The 27,181-nt window shown below is 39.8% G+C and overlaps 1 protein-coding gene across 1 annotated transcript; it reads left to right on the top strand.

Moving 5' to 3' along the window:
* FAM180A (family with sequence similarity 180 member A) lies at positions 1–27,181 on the top strand. The gene is made up of 3 exons (XM_052668936.1): positions 1–252; positions 23,699–23,799; positions 24,798–27,181. Exons 1-3 carry the CDS (start codon positions 177–179, stop codon positions 25,137–25,139), a joined length of 519 nt encoding a protein of 172 aa, XP_052524896.1. The 5' UTR covers positions 1–176; the 3' UTR covers positions 25,140–27,181.

The raw sequence follows: 27,181 nt of genomic DNA, 5'->3' as shown, positions 1-27,181 counted from the left end.
GTTTGGGAGAGGAGCTGCACACTGAATTCAGCTGCACTCAGAAGATCAGACAGGTTCTCCTTCAAAGGGGAAGGGGGTGGGGGGTAGGAAAAACCATTTATTTATTCCTGAAAAGAAGGGAGGTAGGAAAGAAAGAAACTAATATATAGCTAGACATACATATTTCACAGAAAAGGATGCTTTGGAAGACTTTGCTTCTGCTGCTGTTCTATTATAGTGCTCATGCCACTGTAAACTACAGATGGAGTAGAGGTAAGATTTAAGCATGAAGATTACTTATGAGAAAACTTTGAGTGTGTAGATTTGATCTGAAGTTATTTTGCATTATATATGAATGTATAATTCAACCTTTCTGGATCTGGAATTTTTTCTCCATCAAATGGGTTAGTTAAATAAATACACAGACAAATAGAAAATGTACCTGCACAAGTGCATAAAGGTAAAATGATATATTCTGCTATAATACAACCATATACAAGAGATATATCAAGAATATAACTGTGCTCTTTTCTCACTTTCTCCTTTCTCTTTCTCCTTTTTCTCTTGAATTAACAAGAATTACAAGTCATGAAGCCTCAAAGCAAGATCCTTTGCAACCACAGGTGGCATAGTTCTCTGCCCTATCAAGCAAACACCTGCTAATAGGAAACATAGCAAAGCAAAGTTTGTGCAAGGTGCCTAGAAGTGCCTATGATGTTATCTTGATAGATCAGTAGGCACAATACGGAGAAATCTAGCTAGGGTGTTACCAGTTTTCAGTGGACAATATTACAGCACATAGTCATGATATGTGTGTATTAATGTGTGTGAAAGTAATTTATAAACCTGTTTGGAACAATCAGATTTCATAGGAAGGTACTTCTTTGACAGCTAGTCATGATGGTCTTTGTTGTTGTTTTTTTCTCTTTTTTTTTTCAATTTTTTCCTCTGATATTTGGCACGAGTCCTGTAGCTACTTGGTAAATCTGCTGGAAATGGAGAAAGTAAACACCTCCCAAAAGGCATACTTTATTCTTATATAGAAATGTACATATTCTTAAAGGCACTGGAGTCTGTTAAAAAAGAAAAAGAAAAAAAAAAAGCAAAAACAACAACAAAACAATCCACTCTCTCCCACTCCATAGTTCTGATCTTCCATTCTTTCTCATATCTAATTTCTCTTCAATCTGCTCTTTGGATTTAGTTCAAATTTTGTTTGAGAGACAAATTCTGAGTGACGTAATGACGAGACATACAATTCTGTTCAGTCTGTATAAATATTTAATTCTTCCTTACAGCTAGTGGGAACCTTCTGATAGGGCACTGACCCAGGACTCAGAGTGACAGATTTTTTCTGCAGTTTTTCCATCAGCCTCTTGTATGATATGGGATGAGTAATTATATTTTCATGTACCTTACTTTCTTCTGACTTTAATAGAAGTATAAAAGAAGTTTAATAGAAGTAATAGTACTGATTGTTCCACTACTTCAGTTCTCTAGATACCTTTCCACTGAAGACACATAAAAAGGTGAGGAACTTAGAACTAAATCTGAATATCTGAAAAAAATCTATACATATATATATATATCCTACCTTTTGGTACATTTTTTCTATGAAGGGATAAATAAACGGGGAGGTGTCCATTACCATGAAATAGTCAGTATGCAATTTAACTCAAGGTTGTTCTTGGTGTTTGCTAACTCTCTTATTTTAATTAAAAAGCAAAAACATAACCATAAAAGAAATCCATACAACTAGAAAAGTCCAATTATAACCACCAGAACATTTAAAGGAAAATATCAGAACTCTATTCTTCCTTTTGTGAAAGCAGATTATTTTCAAGCTGGAGGCACTACCGCTTGGTTTTAGAGGCTTTGGAGGAAAAAGGAGATTCAGTCCCTGTTGTGATAAGGAGTTCCTTTCTTGCAAATATTAGAGATCAGCTGAGGAGGAAGCCAGACTAATTCTCCACAACTGCTGGGATTTTGCAGCACCAAATATATTTTAAAGGCTTGATTCTTTCAATAATAGCTACTTCAGAGTCACTTAAAATATCTATCTGTCAGCACAGTCAGTCCCATCTTATTCTGCAGTATTTAGGGGGTGAAAGAACCTTCCGAAGTTGTAAATTGCTCCAAAACGTCAGAGGAAATCTGACTGAATAGTGAGGCACGACACACCCTTCTGTGCATTTATTACTCTTCTTTCCTTCCACAAGTCTCTGGATTAATTCCAGTTACTTAAATCTTATCCAACTGCTAGTCTGTGTTCTGCAGTGGAAAAGCAGACAGATCAGCCTCTGGTCTGATGGAAATAAAATACAAATCTGCATATTAGCTCCATATTGACCAGTAGTTTGCAGAACAGTAGGACAGAGGGCCCTGATTTAATTAGCTACAGTTGATAGGTTCTTTTGTTTTTGTTTGTTTGTTTTTCCCAAAATAAATAAACAGTGTAAATTGGATAAAGCAAGATCTAGCTTATACTTTTTACTTTTCACTAGAGGTACTGGAGTACCTCCCATGCCCAGACCTGTAACAAAGTATTTAATCTTTGCTGGGGAAAAAAAAAAAAAAAAGCAAAAAAAAAAAAAAAAAAAAAGCAGTCATATGAGGAAAGATGAATATGCTTCCATTGACCGATAGGTAAATGGGAACTCCAGTCTGCCACCTCTCTTTGCTTTTATGAGCATCAATGAATAGCATAAAATAAAATAATCTGACAGGAAAATAGAGCTCTTTTTTCTTTTTTTTTTTTTTTTTTTTTTTTTTTTTCACTCCCTCATCCTTTTGCATGAAATATGTCATACTTCCCTCAGTCTGCTTTGATCCACCTGTGGACATTGCTCCAGAAGTTACAGGCAGATCTTAGTCACGAGGGTTGATGTGTTCAGAACATTAAAGATATCCTGCATTATACTGCATTGGTGCAACCTAACCCGTGCACTGGGAGCAATTTATGCAGCACAGTATGGAAAGGGCATAAAACTGATAGAGAGCATCCAAAGGAGGGCTATGAAGATGAAGAAGGGTCTGGAGGGCAAGGTGTGTGAGGAGCTGCTGAGGTTCCTGGTTTTGCTTAGACCAGAGCAGAGGTACTGAGGGGAGGCCTGATGGCGATTGCAGCTCCTCAGAGGGAGCAGAGGGGCAGCGCTGAGCTCTGCTCTGTGTGACAGCGACAGGGCCCAGGGGATTGGCAGCTGGGGTTTAGGGACAGGGTCTGCACCAGAGGGCGGTGGGCACGGAACGGGCTGCGCAGGGCAGTGGGCATGGCCCTGAGTGCAAGAGTTCTTCAAGGGGCACTGGGATGCTGCTCTCAGAGGGTTTGGATTTTGGATGGTGCTGTGTAGAGCCAGGAGTTGGCTCGCTGGTCCCTAGTGGATCCCTTCTAACTCAGGATATTCCATGATTTTATGATTTTTAGTGGTGACAGTGATTGAAATAATCACCTCAGCTTTCCTTAAGCCTTCTGTAGCCTCTGCTCTATGGCATTAGCTTCTTGCATTTGTGAAGTACAGGTCTAGGGACAAAACATAATGTTAGGCCTCTAGTAAACTGAATTCCCTATAGAGTGGTAGAGGTGATGTGATATTAATTTCAGAAAGGAAAAAAATAACAATTCCAGTTGTTAAGAAATGTGTTTACTGTAGGAAAAAAAAAAAAAAAAAAGAGTGAAAAAAAATAAAAATAGCACACACAACTGTAGTAATATGAGTCAATATCACTTCTTGTCATCCAGTTGCTTTCCTTGCACTGCTCTGACGACTACCAGTACACTGATGAGCAGAAGTGAGTTTCAGGGCTACATTACAAGAATTGCCTATTCCCTGAGTAGAAACTCTAGGGCAAGTCTTGTTAGTACATTTCATCTCAGCTGGCAATATTTTCTTTAAGGGCTTCCCAGTTCAAAGAAATGGCACACAAACAATACAACACCAGATTCGTGGTTGCTTGGGGAGAGAAGATGCAGTGCTATTCCTTGCGGCTGTGGCTTCTTGGACACTGAGAAACAGCTGTAGTGGTAATTACCTCTCACTGGGAATGAATTAGGAAATACTGGAAGACACACAATTGGAAGACATAAATTGTCAGTGAGAAAAGGATATACTAACTATAGTGACACCGATGAGGCTTCATGCTTTTGGGAATGGTTATGGTGTGCCTTTCAGGCTATCAGCATTATTATATGAAGCTATATCCAGATTTACCTGGTCTGCATGCATTATTCAATAAGTTTTTTCCAGAACCCTGGAGGAGTAAGTTGATCTCCTTAGAGGCTCTCTGCAGGAGCAATTACTTGGAAGAAGAGAAGGTCCATAGTCTTTGATTTCTGAACAATGGTGAATAGCTTTATTTTTTTTCTCTAGTGTTTTGGTAAATCAGTTTTTGAGTTTGATGAAGCATGAGAAACTCTTGCAGACTGCTTCTGCTGATAGGCTTAGCTGCAACAGACTGGAAGCTCCAGTGTCAAGAGAAGGAGGACTACACAGAAGACTAACTGCTTCCAGAGAACCATCCAGTCCTTTTACCAGGAAGTAGAATTTAAAATTTTCTCTACTATGTGATCATCTATATCTGCATACCAGGTTGGTTGGTGGCAATTTTGCCATATATATAAAAGATGAGTGCCTTGGATTTAAGATATGCACAGCATCTTTGAAATAGAATCATCTGGAACATCTAGAACAAGTTGCCCAGAGAGGTGGTAGATGTCCCATTCATGGAAACACTCAAAGTCAGGCTCTAAGCAAGCTGATCTAGCTGTAGATGTCCCTGCACATTGAAGGGTAGTTAGACAATATGACCTTTACAGGTTCCTTCCAAATCACATGATCCTATGATCTCCACACATTTTTGCCATATTTTGTTACAGCCAGGCACTCCCTTCTCAAATGACCTCTGGGATTCCACCACTGACAGTAATACTAGTTTGACTATGCTACTTTGGATGGCGTGAGGAAAAGGAATATGACTTGAACACAGCATGTAATTATGACATAAATGGTCAAACACATATTCGCGTACAAACCCAGAAGTTCTCAAATATACCAGGTGATGGTTTTGGCTTATTTTAAAGTAACCAAAGGTCTGGCTCAAGAAAAAAGGCAAATTATGCAATCTGGACTGCATACAGTTTTTTTTTTAAATGCAACATTTATTTACTTTGATTTTCATAAAGTTATTTTTATCCAATTCATAAAATATGTGTTGCACATAAAACTATGAAAGACATGAAATGTTATGGAACAGAGCCAAATCTTCCCATGCCTGGCGTAGGTTCCTTCTTGTGGAGAAAAATAACAGTGTTTCCCTTATCTCTGGCTCCCACGTGGTCACCTGGAGAATTGCATCATCTGTCCCACCTTCCCATCTTGTTGGACCTATTACACTGACATCGATTTGATCAATCTGCTGCAGAGGTTATTCTCACCTACCTTGCATCTGTTTCACAAGCCTTTAACAGTTCCTGAGAATGCGTGTTTGTAGGCTGTAGTGTTCTGGTTTGGAGGTTCATCTGCCCAATGCAAATCACAACTGCACTAAATATTGCCATTGTACCTACAAAAAGATGGTGACACTGCATGAATGGCAGTCAGGGATTGAAATTCAGAGGAATTAGCATTGAAAATGATGACCTGAAGAAGAGAGTTTTTATATCTGTGCTTTTATTTCCCCAGCAAAGAATTTTGCAACAGATGAGTATAAATCTATGTATATAATAGGTCCAAATAATAGGTCTTTAAAAAACATTAGGGAGGAGGCATTAGAGGAATGTTTCCTGCCCTTTCATAAGTTAGCAGTAGACAAACACAAAAACATGTTTTGAATCAAGAAAAAAAAAATTGAACATTAATGAATGAAGACAGCAACTAGGACATCTGTGCTGCACAGAGGTTTGTGGAGCAGAGATCACAAACCAGGAGTGGAAGCAGCACAGTATGGAGCAATGCAGGGACCTCAGCTGTATTACTGGCAGGTTGACAGTCACACACATGGCATGTGTCCAAGGGAAAGCGCTCTGCCTTTCAGCAGGTTTCACCTGGTTGGACCTAGTGCCACACTGATGTGACCATAGTGTCTGGCTCGAACATCTCTTCAGTGGGAAGAGAATTGAGGAAGGTGCTGAAAGGGAATTTATCATATCTCTAAAAGCTGCTTGGTGTTGAAAATACATCTAAACTACAATTGTCCCTGAATGAATTTCACCTGAATAGGAAAAATTTCCAACAGAGTAGGGCTATAACTGTAATCGAAATCCTTTTTAGCACATCCTGATTCCCCAGGTGCTTCTATAGCGCAGACTTAATTAATTTAACCTGTATGAAGATGACCCATGAATCAGAATTCACAATGGATACCTGAAACTGAAAGACATAAAAAGGATGCTTAGTAAATCACAATTGCCCTATTCTAGGGCAATTGTGCTAAACTGGGATGAGATCAGAGGAAGGACAGATTATAGAATTTTTCACATTTTAGTTTAGATCACAGATTTTGTACTCTATAAAGTAGTCATGCTGCTAACAAGGAAGGATCTAAATGATTCTGTGGCTCCTATTGCCACAGGAAGCAGTCAAAAGTTGGGTAAAACAGCTTATAGTGTCATAAATAGCTTGACAGAATCAAAAGTTGAAAGACAATTTTAATGACATCTAGGTAAGCAACTTTAGAACACGAGGAACACATGTAAGGTACAGCAGTTTTTTCTTCAGTATGTGTTAGACTAAGCGAGATGCACAAGCTGAAAGTGGACCAGTAGAATCTTCCCAATGATCTCAGTTCTATCCCAGTATGAGGACTGGTGAGCCAGTAAGGCACTCTTCTATTGACTTGGTGATTCTTTTTAGGATTCCGGCATGCCTAATGTGTGTTTGTGTTTGTCTCAGTCCCAGGTGTAGAATTGCCATGGGATTTGGATCAGTTTGCACAAGTATTCTTATCTCCCAGCCAGACTCTAGCTCAGAAGCAGCTCCTGCCATCCAAATTCCTCCTTACACTTTCAGGCTATAGTAACTCTTTCCCCTTACCTTTACCAGGCCACTCACTGCTCTGAATGCACAGTGTTCACCTTCACAGGTGAAGCAGCTCTGTCGTGAATGAAATAACTCATGTACCCTTTCAAAGACTGCAGAGCACTCAGAGTCCCTTCCTGATTATATTTACTCCACTACTGTGGCCCAAGATCCCACTTGTATCTGAGACTGTGTGAACACACATAGAAAAAAAGTCTTTCCTTCTCCAAAGAGCTTTCAGTGTAGTTAAGGAGGGGAAATGCTAACATCTCTTTTCTTTATGAGGCGCAGAGTAATTTAGTAATTTGTCTCAGACCTTTTCAGGATGACTGCGTGCATGTAGTCCAGTATGTTGGCATTACTGGTGATTTTTTTTTTCCCTTTTTGTGAAGCACAAAGTGTTTTTCTTGTTTTCTTGGAGCAGATCATGCCAGATTCAGCAGGAGGGTAATGACTTCTCAAGCAGAATGCAGTCTTGTCAGAAGCACTGAATAGTGTAGTGTCATTGAAAGGAAAGTCAGCAGGTCTTAACAAACATTATCAGGCTGTAGAGACTCTGATTACTCAGACTGTGCCTGGCAAGATGTAAATCACTGAGGTAAAATGCAGAACAGTGGAACAATTAACTCTGCATGCAATGCCAGTACCCAGGTTCAAGGCAGGGCAAGACTCAAATGCTGGGCTGGGATCCTGAAGACCAACACCGGGCTCTGTAAAACCATGTGCTATTCCTCTGCATCCCACTGAAGGGAGCCTTTGGGATGCAGAGAATCTAGAGAGTGTGTGGACCCCAGGTGCAGGGAGTTGAATGACTCTAGGTCTGGTGTGCGTAAGCCCATCTGTAGCTTGCTTTAAAAGCACTAATATGTGCACATTGACAGCAGTGATGTCAGTGGGAGTTTTGCCACTGTCTTGAAGAAGCCTATGATCTTGATTGTTCTCTATTACTTAATTTCCTAATAGCGCTGAGTATTAAAATATCCCAAACTCAAAGTGTTATTTGTTGGTTACAGTGTTTTTCAACAGGGTGGCACTGGTATAGGTGAAGTTCATGCAGGTCAGCTACATGGAAAGCTGGTGGTACAAAGTAGAGAAGGAGATATGTCAAGGTATTAAGAATGGGAAAAAAAAAGGCAAGTAGAATGAACTGCAGGTAAAAGTTGTAAGCAGACATGCAGACAAAATTTCACAAAGGGACAGTCATCTATGGGGTTTTCACTTCCACTGAAAGAAAACAAGTTGAAGGGATCCCATATGCCTCTGTTTTCCCTGTGTCCCTCATTAACCCCAAATTCTGTTTTACTTGGCTGTTTCTTTGGCAGCTTTATGGTACATCCCCCGCATTCTTGCTCCATAAGAAATACTGAACTAGCCTGAGTCTACAACCCAAGTCACAGGGCTTCTTTCCTACTCAATGCATTATCCTTTGGCAGCAGCTCTCCTTATATCCCCAAAGTGAAGTGGGTTGCAGCAGTAGTTTGTACCTCTCACCTTACTGCTGCTGTTCTTGTACCATAGAGGACTTTGTGCTGGGCTCAAGGCTAAAAAGAAATCCAAGGAGGAAGAAAGTGGAGTTAAATAAGCTCCACTATTCCCAGTTTCCACAAACATTCCTTTCCTGGCTCAGCTTGCTGGTTTGGTTTGGCAGTTCCCCAGTTCCCCTGAGATCAGCACACATACCACTCGTCCTCTGGAAATTCCTCACTGGCCACAGGGAAACAGGTCACCAGCCAGGATCTGGGCTCCAAATTCATGAGGCTCTCTCTTTTCAGAAGTAGCCAGGCGGGTAGCTGGAAAAGAGTTGCTGAGAAAGGGATAAATAAGGTCTTCAAAGCTCAGAGGTGATCTGGGGAGGAAGTAGGGGTGTTTGAAAGCAAAGGTGGCAAATGAAAGGTGTTAGTTTGAATGAAAGAAAAAGAGGAAGAGAAGGGGAATGTGGAGGGACAGAAGATGTGATAAATATGGATAAGAAAGACTAAAGCACACATATGCTTAAGATTAGGGTAGCATTCACCCCCTTGTCAGCATGGTATGCATCCCCATTTGAACCTGCTCTTCACCATCTGTCACAGCTGGTCTTCATCTATCTTCTCAGGCTCATGGGATGGCTGCATCCTCTGGGTCTGGCACTGCCAGCCTCAGCCTCTTTCTCAGGGATGTATTTGCTTCTGGTCCCCACCAACTTCTCTCTGCTCCAGGATGTTGAGATACAGCAGTCTGGGCAATTCACCACTGGTCGCAGTGTAAAAGGTAAAGTTACTACTGCTGAATCAGAAATGTGCCAGGGTGCTCACATACCTCTTTTTGCTCACCTCCCTTTGAGTTTTTAAAATTCTATATGTATGAAAGGAACTTTTTCCACTGTCCAAGAAACAGCCTGTTTTTCACATGGAAGTTGAAAGAAGCACATTCTTTTACAAGGTTATGGGACTGCAGTGTTCCCCAGTAAGACCAATTGTCTTCTGCCATTAACATCAGTCACAGCAACAGTAATATGGTTGTCCCTTTTTTCCCCCCTATCAGACTCTGGAGCCTTCATTTTCCTCCCTAGTTTCCATAATGCTCATAGCCATGACATTATGTTTTTGTTTGTGCCTGTCTCTTAAGACGCATAAAGTTACCTTTTATTGAACTTGTTTATTAAATGCAGATTCTCTGTCTGAGAGAATTTTTTTGACTTGAAACATCTCCTAAAATAAAAGACATTTAATGCATGCTTCATTTGTTGCTATTGTTCATGGCTTGGCACTGAACAAACTCCTTTTCCAGTTAAACACTACTTGTAGACATCCTAATATAGTACAGCATGTTTTAAGTGAAAGCATTCATTTTTCAAAGTCACAGCAACTTCTGGTTTTCTGGATTACCATGCTAACTTGGCAGAAAGTGATAAGTCTAATGACAAAAACGTATATGCAGGTTGTTTTGATGCTTTATTCAACCAGGGTTTTTGCTGGGACAGAATTAGCTTGGCTTGGACTCATTAAATCCAAAACTCATCTGGCTTCTCACAGCGATATGGAGTTAGAAAAGCACCCATGAGTTTTTCATCATCTGTGTGCCCCATAATGGGGCAATCAGTTCCAGTTAAGCCCAAGTCCCAAAGAGTGGTTTTGGCCAATGAGCAGAGACCCAAACCTGCCTTCTACCTCAGGAACCAAGCCTGTGGTTCTTGCCTGTGTTGCCCAGATCCTTTTCTTTATGAGGTCCCTGTCCCTCACTGTTCTCTGTCTCTCCCTAAAACCAAGCCCTGATGTACGAAGGGAAGACAGCAGCTGCTTGGCTGAGGTCTGGACAACAGCACATGTGGTGGATGTAGGGAATCCTCCAGGAACGCAGGAAGCTGAGAGGAAGATTCAGCTATTTATCAGTGCAGCTGAGAAAAAACAAGGCAGTCACAATCTGGCTGTAAATGGACTTGAGGCTTGTCTTGTCATGGTGTTGTATTTCTCATGTTCACAGTAAGGAAACTTTGTGGGCTCCAGATTACTAAGGAGACATATCCATGTGGTAAATTGCTAATTGTTAAGGGTACCCTAGATTTGCCTAGAAAGACACTCCTTTTCTAACCAGAAATAGTATTTATGGAGTGGGCTTTTTGATGTCTACTGAGAATTTCTGGATGCCCTTCAAACCCTGAATGGCTGATACATGTGCCACAGACCATCAGTCCAGCACTGATCCTGGCATGTCAGCCCTAATCTCTGTGCATGCTGTTCATGGCCAGCATGTCCCAGCAGAGGTGAAGTCCAAAATAAATACGTGTATATATATATATGTATTCTACAAAGGAACATACAGGGACTCTTAATCAAAGCATCACCATCAAAGCAGATGGTGTTCCATTTGCACAAATTTGTAGGTGGGGTAAACATAACCAATTCATCACATGTATTAGATACCCCATACTCATCCCTCCTTTCTATTTATTTGATGCAAATTTAAGACCATCACATCAATCTGGCTCTTTACTCCAGACATAATGTCCTATGGTTTTCACTTATGATTGCTTTCATGTTGACAAACAAGACAATAACCATCAAAGGAACAAATGTGTCTCCCCCAGCACTTCTATGTATGAATATTGCTGAACCCAGTGCTGGACCTTAGTACCCCCAGAATGCCTGCCCATTGAGGTGGAAGAGTGCTGACCTTCTAGCTGCAATTCAGCCAAGATCAGCTATTTAATTATATTTCATTTAATGTATCTTCTTCCAAAATTTAATTCATTTCTTTTTGCATGCTTTTGTTTACCAAATAAAGCATGTATTAGCTATATGAAGCTATAAATCATCTTCTGAATGTCCCTCTCCCAACAAACAGGAGTGTTATCTGCAGACTAATGCAATGGGTCATGGCTGCTTGATCAGATACAGGGTGTCTGAGGTGCTTACCCCACTATTTTACATTCTTCTTCCTTTATGCAGTGCTTAGAGGTCAAAACAGAATTAAAAGAGTACTGGGGCTCCCATTTAGAAATAAAAATACGAGGCCAAGCTGTCCCTACCTCTTTTGGCAGTCATGCTAAATGTCAACCTAACACTATAAACGATTGGTTTGTTTTATGTGTAGTGTGTGTTTCAGTACCTGAAACAACGATTGCCTCTCGCCTCCAATCCAGAATCAGTAATAACACAGTCATTATGTAATGTTATGATAGCATAAGATGAATATCAATCATGTACTCAGATCTTGATGATCTCTCTCAGCTTCCCTTCACTACCATTAAGCTGAGGAAGAAGTGTCATGCAGAATTATCACATGATGAAATTTGATTTTTGCAAAGAGTGTTTCTCTAGTCAGAAGACAAAAGAGTCAGAATCACCTAATAGTGCCAATTCACCAAGTGTATACTTATTGGTAAAAGCTATTCTAAGCAAGCACATTCCATTATGAAATCTTTAAAGATTTTAAATTAGTGAGAAGAAAGCCCAAATCTGGGTAGAAGCATGTTAATATTCACAATGTAAGTATGACAATAACTTCTATACACTGCTTCTCTACAGTCATGTCTTCTTTTCCCATTCCCCTACACTGAAGAGTTAAACCTAAGAATAAACTTCCAGCTGGTTTCAGTCAGCAACATGCTAGATGTTTGCACTCGAAATCAAGTCTTTTTCCCTTCATCCATTTCATTCTTCCAAAGAAAAAACATTAGATCATTAGCATTTTTTCGTTAAAAACTTATTTAGACTATTTTCCTGGAAGTAAAATTCCATTTTACAAGTTAGAACAGATTGCATGAAAAGGAAAAAAAGCTCTTAAAACAATATCTGACAAACAAATGGGCAGGGTCTTCTCGCCTGGACACCATTGTGTGATGACATTTGTAGGTGACAGGAAATGGAAGAGCAGAAGCTGTAGAGTTTTGAATTTTCACCAGTTTCAGGAGAAGCTCCCAATGTTTGATACTTTTTAGGTTCTTGGAAGAAGCACTTTTGTAAGATTTTGTAAGATTTCTGGAAGCCTGGATCTACCTTATAGAATTAGGGAATCAATTGGGATGGAACAGACTCTTAAGGGCCACCAAATCCAACTCCCCTGCAATGAACAGGAACACTCGCAGGTAAATCAGGTTGTCCAGAGCCCCATCCAGTCTGACCTTAGGTGTCTCCTGGGAAGGGGCATCTGGGCAATCTCAGCTACTTTCTCAGACTTCTTTATCTTCACTGCTAAAAAACACACAATACTTTGAAAATACGTTATCCTCAAACATAATTCACTTCTTCATGAAAAGGACAAGATATCCCTCTGTTGTTTTTTTTTGTTTGTTTATCAGGCAATGCTGTTTTATACATTTTTACAATCCAGCTTTTATTCATGTCATTAAGAAAATCATCAGCAGGTGTACTGACATCTGGAGCTCAATGAACAGCTGGAAAGACAGCTGGGGTTTTACTGTTCTTGAGAAAAAGTAAAATCCTGAAGTAGTGGAAGCAGACAAATAAGATTTATGTGTTCTGCTCCTACAGAGGAGTTTGGTGAAGACTTGAAGGAAGGAGGAAGAAAATTTTGATTCAATCTAATCTGAGGGAGAATTGAAAATTGAAAATTTTTATGTTTATTTGTCATCAGTTTGAGCCATGATACCGATAAATAGTCTGAGGAATAGCTTGTCATTTTGCATGTCTGCAACTATATGTGGGTGAGAAGTTCGTGCACAATTTGAAAAATAAATATTTTGTTGTCAGCTTAATAGCAGTTCCTAGATTGACAGGTATATGCTGGAATCTACCTGCTAGTAGAAGGTATTCACAAATGGCTTAAATGAATAATTTCAAGGACTCCATCTTTTCTGTTTCTCTTTACCTCAGCTAACAGTTCCATGATCTCAGTGGAGTAGTTCCCACAGTATGATTCATCACAGGACAACCAAATCAACAGCAGCAAGAATCCTTCATTATTTTCTTTATTCTGCAGATAAGCATATGGCCATAGATTTAAAGTCAGAAAGCCCATTTATTTTTCAGTTTGGCCACCTGCATAGACTTTCATGCAGTGACCTTTACTACAGGTCCAGTGCATTGTGTTTCATTATTGCAAATAAGACTGATGGGTGAACTGAAAGGCACCAGGAGACAGAAATCTGTTAATTCTCCTGTTAGCATGTAGTAGGGACTGCCATTCTCCGGGTTGAAAAGGCAGGCTAATCTTAAAGAGAGCTTCTAAATCTGTGTAGTACTCGTTGTCCAACTGATAACCAAGATATTACTTCCACTTTCTGTATAGAACATTTTATGAAATTAGTCAACAACAGCAATAAGTAATTCCACTGAAGAAACTGAACTGCAGTTCATGATTGTGACAAAATCCATACTACTCCCTGCTTGATCTGTGGTTCAGACTGGATGTTTGATTCCTTTCTCAGCATTCAGGCTTGGAATAAATTTGAGATATTCTTCACTCCTGTCAATTTTACTCTCTTAAAAGATAAGGGGAGTATAAGCCTAGAAGAGAAGGAAATAGTCGGCAGCCTGTTGTCCTGCAGCCTATCTTCATCTCTGGCAGAAGCAACTGCATTTAATGAGTTGGCCATTCTCTAAATGAGCACATGAACTTGATGGCTAGATCAAGGATAGGTCCTCTGCTTTTCTTAACCAGAGCTACCACCTACCCTTACATCATTTGAGACCTGGAATAATCACTAAATATCCGAAGATCTGTTGGACCACATTTACACTGGGAGTTGCTCACAAGGAGGAGCACTGCTGGCAGAGCAGCTGTGAAGGGGAATAAGGGAGCTAAAAGCTACCACACTTTTTTTTTTTTTTCTTTTCTTTTATTTCAGCATTCATTCACAACCAGCCAGATTCCTGGCTTGGCTCACTGTGCGGTTGCACAAAGCAGAGTTGGCCGAAAGGAAAGGAGGGAGAGCATGGCTGGAGGCAGGCACATGGGACTGCTCCTTACAGCTGTAGCTGGGCTGAGGTCAGCCTGAGCAAAAGCCTAGCCACACAGTCACCTTTTCCTTCCTGGAAATCAAAGGGACCTGACTGAAAAAGAAAGTACAAAAAGATGCTACTCAATCTTCGAACACCAGTGCCTAGCTGCACTTTTCCCTCCCTCCTTCTCTTCATGGTAAAATTGGAAGTTCATCATTATATCCCCTCATTTGAAGAAAGTATTTTTAAATGGATTGATTTAAGATTGTTTTCTACTTTCCCATTGCAAAAGGCACTTGGAGAGAAGTTCTGGAAATCACTGTTATGCAAATAAGGAAGGAAAGGTGGTTCTTACAGTGAGAATGGAAATATAAAGCACTAGTTTGTTTCCCACCTTTACCTGAGGTGGGAAAATATCTTATTGCCTCTTTGTTAGGTCTGTGCAAAGGGTTAGTATTATTTTTCCTTATTGCTGTGTTTCACTCATATACTACACTGTCCACCACAGCCTATCTCCAGTTCCTGAACTATGTCAGTAAAATGAAGTACAAAACATTTCACTTCTCTCATTCAGTTTCTCTGTGTATATTTTTTCTCTTCATCTCAGCTTCAGCAGCTTTGCTCCAGCATATTAAAAGCTTATTTGGGACACCTGCAAGATTTTATGAGCATAAATAATTTCAGGCAGGGATCTTCTCTTCATGACCAAGGTAAAAATAAATAGCACAGCATACATTTCTCCAGGCTGGGAACAAGTGAAAATGCTGCGTAATGGAAATCCCATGTGAGGAAATAAATTTTGAGACCCCTTCAGTTGGTTGACACTAGTCAAATATTACAAACCGTTTACATAAACCATAAAAGATATACTGCTACTCTCACAAGTGCAGGCTCAGATGGACTATTTCCTTCTCTAGTAGTATGCATTACTGTAAATAGAAGTTTTTTTGATCTTTTTAATACCCCTTTAAATTTCCTACTCATGCCTAGTAAATAGAAAGGCTACTACCTTTGTTTAATGTAGGAACTTCACTATACACAATCTAAAATAATGTAATCTAATTTAATCTAGCCCAGTCTAGACTAGTCTCATATACTTTAAAGTAATATATCACAGGATATTTATGAAATGCAGAAGTATAAGGTAGGTTGGATCCTCCTGTATGGAATTAAGACACCCATTTAGAATTTTTTTTTTTTTTTTAAAAAGAGGTAAAATAATGAAGTAACTTTGAAAGAACTGATTAGGTCATTAACTATGGAATTATATACAACTTGTCATTAATTCTAAGATTTTTTAACTTTTTTTTTTTTTTCTAAAAACTGAGTTGGCTGTTGCTGTTTTTCATAGGAAGATCTCTTCATGTCTATATTGACAACAGTCAGACTTTTAGGATGGAGCCTTTCTCTTTTTAAGCTTCAGTTTATAACTGAAGAGGAAATAAATGCCTATTCTCACTCTTAGCCAACAGGCAGGAAAAAAAAAAAAAAAAAAAAAAAAAAAAAAAGGATAATTTTCATTTTAGATTTCATTCTTAGGAGCTAATATACCAGCAATATGGAGCTAAAAGTACAAAGACAAAAATTCTCTTGGTAGTTGCTTTTAAAAAGTGTGCTACTTCATCTTGCTTTGTAATTAAAATGTCTTCTCCATCTCACTACTGTGCTCTCCTGAGGGGCACTGGGATTTCATGTCCTAATAATAGAGATTTTAATGTATTAAAGCTGGAATGCACAAGTCTTTGCATAGCACTTGTTGTCATGGGAGCTACTTGTGTAAGTAACTGCAATTCCATATACAGATTTCAGAAGCTGGCCTGTAGCACTGCTGTGGTTTTCCTTGTCTATTTTTTTTTTTTTTTTAATTATAATTTATTTATTTCGTATGTGCTTCCTTTCTTTCTGTTCTTCTTATTCTTTCTCCAGATTCCCATTCATTTAATTTCTCCTGCAAAGTATTCAATTATTTCTAATACAGCAATTTTGATACAGGAAGGCAAAATATCTGAAAGTGTAAAGAAACCGTACTTGAGCAAACTTCATTGCAATGCTGGCCAGCTAAAACTCTAGTCCTGTCCCAGGAGAGACCACAGGCCCAGGATACCTTAAACATCTTGTATAGATCCTTCTGGGGACAAAGCCAAGCAAGAAATAAAGATGGTTGAAGTTACTGCGCATAGATCTGCTCATTACTTAATAACACTCTACATTCAGTGGACTACAGCACAACTTTTGCTGCCTGCCACAAAGCTCTCACAGGCTAACAGCACTCCACTATGGAGGAAGTAATCCTTTTGGAATCAAGATCTGCCCCACAGCCAGAGCAGGTAGTTTCTAAGGGCAACAAAATATTCAGTGACTTTGAATGACTGCAGGAAAGTAAAGGCACAAATTTCACAGACTGAGGCAGTTAACTTCTGATAGTGAGTTGTTACTCTAGCAATGGAGAAACTCAGCCCAAATTAAAACTGTTTATGCATAAAATATACTCTGATCTGATTACAAACTCTTGTAAGTGAAGTGATGAAAGAGAAACTTGAAACAAAAAGCTTTCAGACTTTTGCAAAGCTTTTGCAGACTTCAACACTCATTTAATCTTCTCTGCAGTGTATGGTCAAGAAAAAATGTGGGGATCAATATCAAAGCAATGCTTCCCATAATCTCTTGAAGAAAATCCTCTTGCAAGCATTTCTGATATTTGCCCTAAGACCCAAGGTAGCAGTGATCCCTAGGAAATGTGCTGCAACCTACACAAGTTCAACCAGTCTAGATTACAAATAATTTTTATGTGACATTATAATAGCTGCTGTCTGCCTATACAATCACCCTGTGGGCAGTGTTCAGATCATTTGCTCTGCCAAATACTTGAAATTCTCTTGAATAAGGAAGAAAGGAGAAAATCATTTAACAGGTTACCAACAAATATCTTCTCTGACAGGATCCTCTGGGTGTGCTGAGATCCATTTAGTGCAAATTCCAAACAGATTAAACAAAAATATCACGACACCAAGAAAATTTTCATTTTCCTAATGGAACCAGCATGTGCTCCATGCTGATCAACAACAAGCTAAAAATTGCTAAGCATTGGAGCTGATTTTTTTTTTTTTTTACTTTTGTAGAAGGTTGCATAAAAAAGAAAAGAAAAAGAAAAAGAAAAAAAAAAAGGAAAAAAAAAGACTGAGTAAGCCACAGATTTTTTCATTCTTTTTTCTAATTATGTGATTTTTAGACTATAACTGGAATATAATTCAAATGCTGTGTTTCTCAAAGATTGTCATAAACCAGAACAAAAAATAAAAATAATAAATAAAGAGAAATTGCTGTAATTATGATTTAGGATGCATTAACTTCCTTTTGTTGAGGCCTGGAAGTCATGACTTCAAAAGCTTTAGGCAAGAAAGCTTCAAAAGCTTTAGGCAAAAAAGGGAAATTTTTGCTGTGAGGGGTCAAGTTGGATGTACCACCAAGTGTGTAGCAATTTCTCACAGCTAACCAGTGGAACTAGATGATTCTATGATTCTAATGATTCTATGACAGTAACAAGTGTTTAGTATATGGCTAATGAGGTCTTAGTATATGGCTAATGAGGTCCAGAAAATTATGGCACAGTTCTTAAGAAAGATGAAAGCATCTTTAAAAAAAATCATAGAATCGTAGAATGGTTTGGGTTGGAAGGGACCTTTAAGATAATCTAGTTTCAACCCTCCCACTACAGGCAAAGATCCCTCCCTCTAGACCAGGTTGTTCAAAGCCCCATCCAGCCCGGCCTTGAATGCCTCCAGGGAGGGGGCATCCACAATCTTCCTGGAGAATCTGTTCCAGTGTCTCACCATCATCACAGTAAAGAATTTCTTCCTAATATCTAATCCAAAGCTACCCTCTTTCAGTTTAAAGCAGTTTCCCCTCGTCCTGTTGCTACCTGCCCTTATAAGAAGACCCTCCCCAGCTTTCCCCAGCTTTTGATATATTGACAGCTTCAGATTTTTTTTTTCAGACATCACATTTAAACAATAAAGAAATCTCAAAGCTGTTGTGAGCTAAATAGTTAGAAGCAGGACAATTAGTTGGCAAACCCTACTGTAGCTGTTGTTAGTCCTCAAGGAGAAGTGGAGTTGAGTTAGCAGTCATACAAGAGTGGCTACACTCCTGCAGGGAACAGTGGGGAGGAAGATGGGTAGTCCTTCACTACTTTTTGAGATCACTTTCAGCCACCTTCAAGATTAGACTTGTTGGCTGAGCACCAGTTCCAAGCCCATGCATACCCCTGGGCACAGGATGAGGCCATTCTGGGTGAGGCTTGGGAGCAAGTGGCTATGTTCAGACACTGCTCCATCTTTCTGCATTAGCTATGCATTTTCACCAGCTATGAACAGAGCTTGCACGATGCACTCAGAAAAATCTGCACCAGAGGAGGTAACTCACAGTTGTGTTGCCACTGCTGAAATGCACCACCTCACCATGCTCACATTCACTGTTCGGTTTCTGTAAACATTCAGCAAGTGTTAATGAATGTCACTGGATGCCATTTTTTCCACAAAGAGGAATTCATTTTCCACATCTTTCAGTCATCCACACTTCCATGTCAAACACCTTTTGTCAGACTGCCGTTCTGCTGCCATCTGTCACATGGCAACAAAATGTAATGGAATACTGGTGGAAAGATTCAACCTATACTACTGTACCAACAACCTCTGGCATCATGGGTCGATATAATAAAATAAGAGGCATTACTTTCAGAGCAGCCCTCATATAATTGAAAATGCTTTCAACAAGATTAATCAAAACCTTTTTGTTCCACGTCATTTCATACGTGATATACTTTTTATTATGTGACCACTCAATCTTTTCAGAGGAGTACCCATAACTCAGTTGGAGATCACTCAGTACATGTTGGGGGTTGGACTCGATGATCTCTGGAGGTCCCTTCCAACCCCTACAATTCTGTGATTCTGTGATTCTGTGATTTGTAATAGAACTAGAAACAATGAATCAGAAGTTTCTCCATTGCATTAGAGCTCTGGGTTGGGCCTTCTCTATCAGCACTGATCAGGGATCTCTTGTCTTCAGACATTCACAGCCACTGAAATGAATTGTTTGTATCGTCACCACAAAATGATGCACATTGGTCTGAATCTTTCTATGACAAGGAGAAGAAAATGGCTAAGAAATGGTAACTGTTTCAGTGAAGGAAAGAGGTGGTAGCTAATCTGCTACTCACTGATACGGCTCATCTAAATTATCTCAGATCTGGAAGTAGATGAGGGTGGAAATAAGGTCAGCAGAAGAATTTAAAGTGGAACTTGCAATCACCAAATGCAGAAACTTGCAGCAAATCTTTCCCCGATTCAGTTTTTGTGCTAAACTTTTAAGTGTGTTATATCAATGTGACAAAAGTCAGATAGCACTGGCTCTAAATGCTCACTTGGTCTCTGAGGAATTTGTGAATTCATGAGGAGGATGGTGGAGGAACAGGGAGTAGAAGGATTTAACTACTGCGCAGGAAGAGAGAGAGAGAAAGAGAAGGAATCAAATAAAACGTGGAGCAGGAAAATCAGATCACCATGACAAATACAAATGAGTTCAGAAAGAGTTTCTGAGTAGAGTTTGCAAGAATGGTAACAAAGTTTAATATGCTGTGGGAACAAGATAATGAGATCAGGGAGTCAGTGCTAATCTGACCACTATAGAGGTATGGTACGCATACAAAGCCCTTTCTCACAACACAGCAGCTCAGCCCTGAGTCTGTTTGAATCTCCTAACGTAATCCATGTTATCCTGGGAACAGCTGGTTAGGAAAACCCAGCTGCCTGCTGTGATGTTACCTGTGATTCTGTAAGTAGGTCAGTGCTCAGTCAATAATACATTATTCAGTATCCTGAGGATTGCTTAAGTTAGGCATTTCTGTTCGTGCGGTGATGGGCTAAATCTGAAGTCTTCCCGCCAAGGTCTCTGGTTGGAATCTGCACTTGGCCTGAAAGCTAAAAGCGGTAAGTGTGATGATAATAAGCATAACAGCACCAAAACTAGATGCCACAGACAGATTTTCCGTGGCTCATGGAATATTTTAGATGTAAATTCATCTGCATATGTATAGGTACTTTGCACTCTGGCGCTGTTTCCATTGAAAGGGCATATAAAAGATATAAAAATGAATCGTCATCATTATGGGCTGGACTTCTGCCAGCTGCTTAGTAATTAGAAATTTAATTGCCCAGTGATAAAAGTTTTAATTACTCGGCAATTAGTACTGAAAGTTTCAAGTGCTTCACAAACAACTCGATTGCATTCCTCAACTGCCAATAATGAAGGATGAAATAGCTCTAGGATGTCTCAGCAAAGCTCTCAGCAAGAGGGATGAACAGCAATGACAGAACAGCAGCAAAATAAGCCCTGCTTGTCGGTGACTAGCCAGTTTGGCTCGGTCAAGGGTGGTGAGCACTGGAATAGGTTGCTCAGAGAGCTGGTAGGTGCCTCATCTCTGGGGACACTCAAGGTCAGGCTGGATGGGGCTCCAAGCACCTTGATCGACCTGTGGGTGTCCCTGTTCATTGCAGGAGAGTTGGACCAAATGGCCTTTAAGGATCCCTTGCAACTCAAACAATTCTATGATTCTATGAAACCCAAACTGTTGGATAGCTGAATTCTCTTTTCCAAGAGCAGGAAGGCCATAGGGAGGATGCTAGAGAGGAGGTTGCTACCAACACAGGGCATATTGACTGCCAGGCGAAGAACTGCCCTAGGTGATGCCTGTTCTTTTGATCACTTCCTCCCTCCCATAGTACTCCAAACACAGAGTCAAAGGGACTAAATCTGAATTGTCTCACTACAGGAAGGCAAACTCACACCCAGAGCAAAACCTTCAGTCAACTTGTGACCTGTACCATTACTTGATGCATTCACTCTTTCAGGCTTTTAGTCACATACAGTGCAAGCACCATTCAGTTTCTTAAGGAAGTTTTAATCTTAATTTATATGAATTTGATATGAAGCATCTAGCTCTGGAGGTGTTTTAATAAATTGCCTGACTCTCACCACTGCAGGATTTACAAGGGTTGCTCTGAAAGTAATGCCTTCTATTTTATTATGTTGGAGCATGAAACCAGAGGCAGATGTTGGTGGTGTGACAGTAGAGGTTGAACATTCTACCAATATTCCCCTACATTTTATTGCAATGTGACAAAGGGCAGCAGAGGGACAGTCTGACAAAATGATGTCTGACATGAAAGTGCAGATAAAGCAAGGGTGTGGAATTGAATTCTTCCATGTGAAAAAAATGGCACCCACTGACATTCATTCATGCTTGCTGAATGTTTATGGAGACCATACACTGGATGAGCACAGTGAGGTGGTGGGTGGTGTAGATTTTTACAGGTTTTTTGTAGGTGTGGCATGCAGGCTCTTGTTCGTAGCTGGCAAAAATACATAGCTAATGGTGGTGACAGAATTGAAAAATAGTGTTTTGTAGCTGAGAATTTGCTATATCAAGTAGTGTTATTGTGCTCTTTCCATCTGCTGTAGTTTCCATAGAAATCAATAGGAGGCATTACTTTCGGAGCAACCTATGTATTTACAGTTTGTAGTATCCAGCTGAAGTTTATTTATTGCAACATCACAAACTATTTTAACTATACTATATTCCCCAGCTAGCTCAAGTCGAAAATACTCTCTCCTGGGTCAAGCATGAACTACTTTATACCTGGTATTATCCAATTAATTTTCCATATGCCAGATAGCAAAGGTCCTAATTAAGTAAATCTCTTAGGGCCTAGTTTCTTTCTCCTGGAATTGCTAGAACTTAAATATCATTAACAAGTCAAACGTTAACGAAGTCAACAGTTGGCAACAGTCCAGGAAACAGAACTGCATTTAGGCTACAGAGTTTAGAAAGAACTGCATATTTGTGTTCTTTTTCAGTAATCAAAGAAGAAAATTATCTGAGGAATTGTTTGGTCAGGGAGCAGGGACAATTTTTGCACAAAATAATCACAGATACTGCAGAATTTTTTTGCATGTCCAGCAAAGAGTTCTTTAAATAACATTCAGGTTTTCGACAGACAGCGTGCAAAATCCATCATGAGGACTTTGGCAAAACAAGACAAAATTGAGCTAGTAAAAATATTTCATGGAAAAAAAATATGGTAGACTGAGGATGAGATTAAACTTCTCAGAAATTTAAAATAAGCTGAATGTTCTATTAAATGTTACTTGTAAATGTACATACATATATTGGGATTGAGAGGAGAGGGGGGAGACAGTGAGGGAGATCACAGTGTCTTCCAAAACTTTTTCTCCTTTTTTAAACTGTTTTCCAAATTTAGCTACTGTTGAAAAACAGCTAAGGTTTAGAAGTGAAGCTTATGAGAAAATGCAGCAATAATCGTGCAAGCATGGCTTAAAAAAATGCCTTCCTTTTCCTGGGCATTAGAAGAAATCCAGCAAACACTAAACATCAACATCCAAATCATATGCATATAACACTGAATTAAATATTTTTTCCCCTAAACTCCAAAAGGAATTTACACCTTTAAATAGTACTTGGCCAGTAATTATAGTAACTCAAAGCCTTTAAGTGGTCTGTAATACCACATCAGATGTTTTCTATACTCCTGACTATCAAGGTCATTGATTCTGCAAAGTCTTTTCCCAACTGATGTGCTGGGTTCAGGGAATATATCTATGCTTGCTTTCTTATTTCAATAGTTCGTTTTGAAGCAGTGAATAAATATCTGATCGTTGACTGTGTCTAGCTTTAAGACTGCATAGTATTAAGGTCATAATAAATCGGGATTCACCTCACTGAATGTAGCTGTCTTGTGCAAGCTGGTACCAGGCTTAATGTAGAGACATAAACATCTCCGAAGGATGAGTCACTCCTTCCAGACATAAATACCGGGGACAAATGAGGTGATCTAGGAGCTATCAAGTACAGAGAGATCAACTTCTAGACAGCAGAAACAAGGAGAAATGTAAAGTCTTATAACTGTGACAGCTGGAGAATGGCCTGAACAACACAAGTTGCATGTAGTTTTAGCATTGGTTTCCCCTTGCTGAACTAAGAGAGGAACACACATTTCAGGCTGTGGCTCAGAGTCCCAGGCTGGATCATAAATGACACTCTGCTGGATACTGGATACAACACAAGGAGCTGGTCTCTTCTCCCAGCATGTTGCAATCAAAACAGCCCATGTATCCCATTTATTTACAGTGAGAAATTGTACTTTATAATGTTTTTGCAGTAGGCAGTTATTTAGCTCAATCAACTACTGAAAAAGTCCCATGTTTGGCACCGTGTAGAATTTCTCTTTTCCCATTACTATTTTCCAGCTATGCTTTACCCAGCTGCTCAACGGTTGAAGAGGTCCTCAGCTGCCTTCCTTAATCCAGTGCTACAAAACTCCCTGGAAGATGTGGTGCTGCTATATGAGGTTCAGTATATGGGAACAAATGGTACCTCAAGTGCTAACCAAATTCTGAGGTTATTGTACATGATGGGATTACCTATTACCTGTCTTCGTGCCACCTTTACTCACCCCAGTCATAAACTCACTGAACCTTAACCCTATATACTACCTCTTCAGAAGGGAGAAAACAGACATGTATACACCAAATAACAAACACCAAGCTCTTTCAGTACTTAAGCAGGCAGCAGCTGCCCACACAGTACTTCAAATGTGTTCTAGCTTACAGACAGATACAGGGAAAGTCAGAGCAAACAGCTTACCACTGAAAGTAGCTTTCTTCCAGAATAATCGTATATTAACAACACAATGCATTTTAATTCTTTGGTCTGAGTCTCAGTCCCAAATTACTTGTTCAATCAATTAAAACAACAAGTATCAATCACTGCAAAATAATTCCAAGGGCATGACTGTTATCTTCAAAGATATTCAGGTCCTCTCTTGCCCAGCAGTGGAGACTACAATTCTACTACACAGTCCCGAACAGTGTTGTATGATTAGCTAAAGGAAAGTAGCCAAACTGAAGAATGGCCAAATCTAGTTATCCTACATGTTCAGAAACTGTTACTGGATGTTCAAGAAAGGAAGATGGGCTGGGAAGCCATTGCTGTCTCTGTCAGAGTAGACGGTATTTCCCAGTTGTGTTGCTGCCCCCATCTCTAAATCACATGTGATACCAGCAGCAACACATGCCTGTTTTGGACAAAAGAAGACTACCTGCTTTTTCCTTTTCTCTCTCCTTTCCCCATAGCTGGTCTCTAGTTTCCCTAGAGATGGATGCAATAGAGGAATCCAACATTCACATATAGATATCTGATCTGCCCCAGCTTCAGTCAGTGGCACATGAGGTTTTTCTTAATCTCACCTATAACAAAATCCCAAGGACATGTTGTTAATTTGTGTTAACTCTGCCTAGAGTCTCTTGCAGAAGATAAGCAGCTTTCTGTGTTCTGATTTTGTGACAGTTTCTTTTAGCTGAGCTTGACATTGACAAAGGTCAGAGGATCTCCATCAAAGATGAGGAGCTGGCTTCGCTTAGGAAGGCTGCTGAGTTTGACACCATCTGCAATGAGGTCATTCCCAAGAGCATCACAGAGATCCGCAGGCTGAGTAGCAGGCTGTCCTCTTACCCAAGAGTCCTCAAGAAAGAAGACTTTGAAAGGACAGTGCTGACCATGGTCTACGCAGCCTACAGGGCTGCTCAGTCCCAGGGACACCAGAAGGACACTTGGGCGGAATCCTTTGTCAATCTTTACAAAGCACTGAAGAATGACTTGATGTTTCCATACAACAAAGAGACATCATAGAAGGAGACTCGAAACAGCAGCTGCTCAGCCATTTCTTCTGGTTGATGAGGGGCACACTTAGCACGTCCACCCCTTCATTCTATGAAAGGTTTAACAGCCCGCTTCATGAGAGATTATTTGTTTTCTAGCTCCCTCTTGTGGAATTCACTTTATAGATACATGTTAAATGGGGAAAAAGCTTGTCTTCAATCTCCCCAGTTTTTGTTTGTTTGTTTGTTTGTTTGTTTTGTTGTTGTTCTTTTTTGTGTTGGCTTTGAGGCATTTTCTGTAAAAGGAAAATAAGGAAGTCTGGTGTATATCCCAGACAGGTATGCCCTTATTTCATCTGTGTGTTTCTTATAAGCAATGTGCACGTGTGCTGGAGAATGCTGCTTTCCTCGCTGAGGAAATAACTTCATATTTCAGCTGCTCAGTAAAAGAATACTAAAAAGAGATGCAAAGGCCTTCTGTAAAAGGAAGAGGTTTCATAACTGTCAGCCTTCAGAAATTATGGAAAATATATGCATTCCAAATATTCCTGTAAACAAGCACTGTCTGACTCACTTCATTTGGCTGAGCCAGTTTTTAATCACAATAACATTCGCAGAAAACAAAGGGCATTGTGACTACCAGCAGCAAACAATGCCTGTGAACATATTCCCCAGTCCCCAGAACCACCCTCCCAATGTCTTTCATTATTTGCACATGACTTTGCTTCTGCTCCTTTATTTTTGAGTTGAACATGGATTTATCCTCTGTGGAGTAAAAGGCAAAACAAAAGCTCTATTTAATTTAATGATGACAATTTATTTTCTGATTCTATCACTTGAACTTAGATCATCTAAATCAGTGTGTCAGAATCCCTCTGAGGAAGGGGAAGAAGGTGGATTAAAACATACATGGTGCTGAATTCATCAGTGTGGCTCATTTCTGATTGTAAATTATGTTGTTCACCTGTGTATATGTGTGTGTGTTTGTGTGAGTGCATGAAGAGTCTTATTTTATTCACTCAGGAAATAATTATATCCAAGCACCTGGAAGGAAAGGCTTTTCTTCAGTCTGGTGGTGGGAATAGTAAATGTGGGAGCAGAGGAAAAGCAGTACTTGTTTATAGCAAAGCCTGTTTGTAGAAGTCGTGCAACAGATTGTTATAAACTGTTAAAGAAAAAGTGTGGAGACTGTGGCTTTAATGGACAGAGAAAGGAACGACATCTTGTGACAGAAATGGCAAACAATGAAGGATCCAAACTCTTCATACTTTGTCCACAGGTTATATGGATACTGGTTCTCTACTGGCGTTCGAGTTGTTTCTGCTTCCACAGTGTAAGAAAGAGATGAGCATACCTCATCCTTTTATACCAGCACTCTTTCTATTTACATAATTTCTTAAGGAGAAAAAAAGCAAACCAAAACTGAGGCTGTAAAGGATGACTGAGGATACCAAATCAGTTCCTGAGACATGTTTAATTGCTTCTGCATCACAGCTATGATGTGCTTCCATACATAGGGTGGGGTACTGTGGGTGCCCCATCTCTGGAGGTTTTCAAGCCAGGTTGGATGGGGCCTTGGGTGGCCTAATCTAGTGGAAAGTGTCCCTGACCACAGCAGGGGTATTGGAACTCTAGGGGCTTTGAGGTCCCTTCCAACCCAAACTATTCTGTGATTCTATGATTCTATAATCTGGGCAAATGGAGCAATAAGATCTACATCTCTTAACAGGAATACTCCAAGGCCTGGAGAAAAAAAAGCCCATCCAAAGCCATTTAAAAAGAAACACTCAATCAGTCAAAGCACACTGGGTTTGGCAATTGCTTGTGGGAATGGGGGCTCACAGCAGCCTTAGGGACAGGTTGAAAATGGCAAGAACATCTGGAAAAATGGCATATGAAAGTCAGAATCAATCTTTTTTGTTGTTAGCAGTTTCACTATGAGCATGCATGAGTACACACAGTTGCAGGTACATACACATGCGTAGTTTCGCTTTTGCATCTGAAGGCTTTTGGTGGTCATTTTTGACATCTGGCAGGTATACTTCAAAGGAAGCTGAAAATCTTAGCTACAAA

This window comes from Tympanuchus pallidicinctus, unplaced genomic scaffold, assembly GCF_026119805.1.
Source record: "Tympanuchus pallidicinctus isolate F22 unplaced genomic scaffold, pur_lepc_1.0 scaffold8, whole genome shotgun sequence".
Taxonomy (NCBI): Eukaryota; Metazoa; Chordata; class Aves; order Galliformes; family Phasianidae; genus Tympanuchus; species Tympanuchus pallidicinctus.
This window is presented reverse-complemented; position numbering and strand designations above follow the sequence as displayed.

Coding starts and splice junctions, on each gene's coding strand:
- FAM180A (XM_052668936.1), top strand. CDS start 177: ATGCTTTGGAAGACTTTGCTTCTGCTGCTGTTCTATTATAGTGCTCAT. Junction 253..23,698: donor AAACTACAGATGGAGTAGAG/GTAAGATTTAAG, acceptor ACTATTTTCCAG/CTATGCTTTACCCAGCTGCT. Junction 23,800..24,797: donor ATGTGGTGCTGCTATATGAG/GTTCAGTATATG, acceptor ATTTTGTGACAG/TTTCTTTTAGCTGAGCTTGA.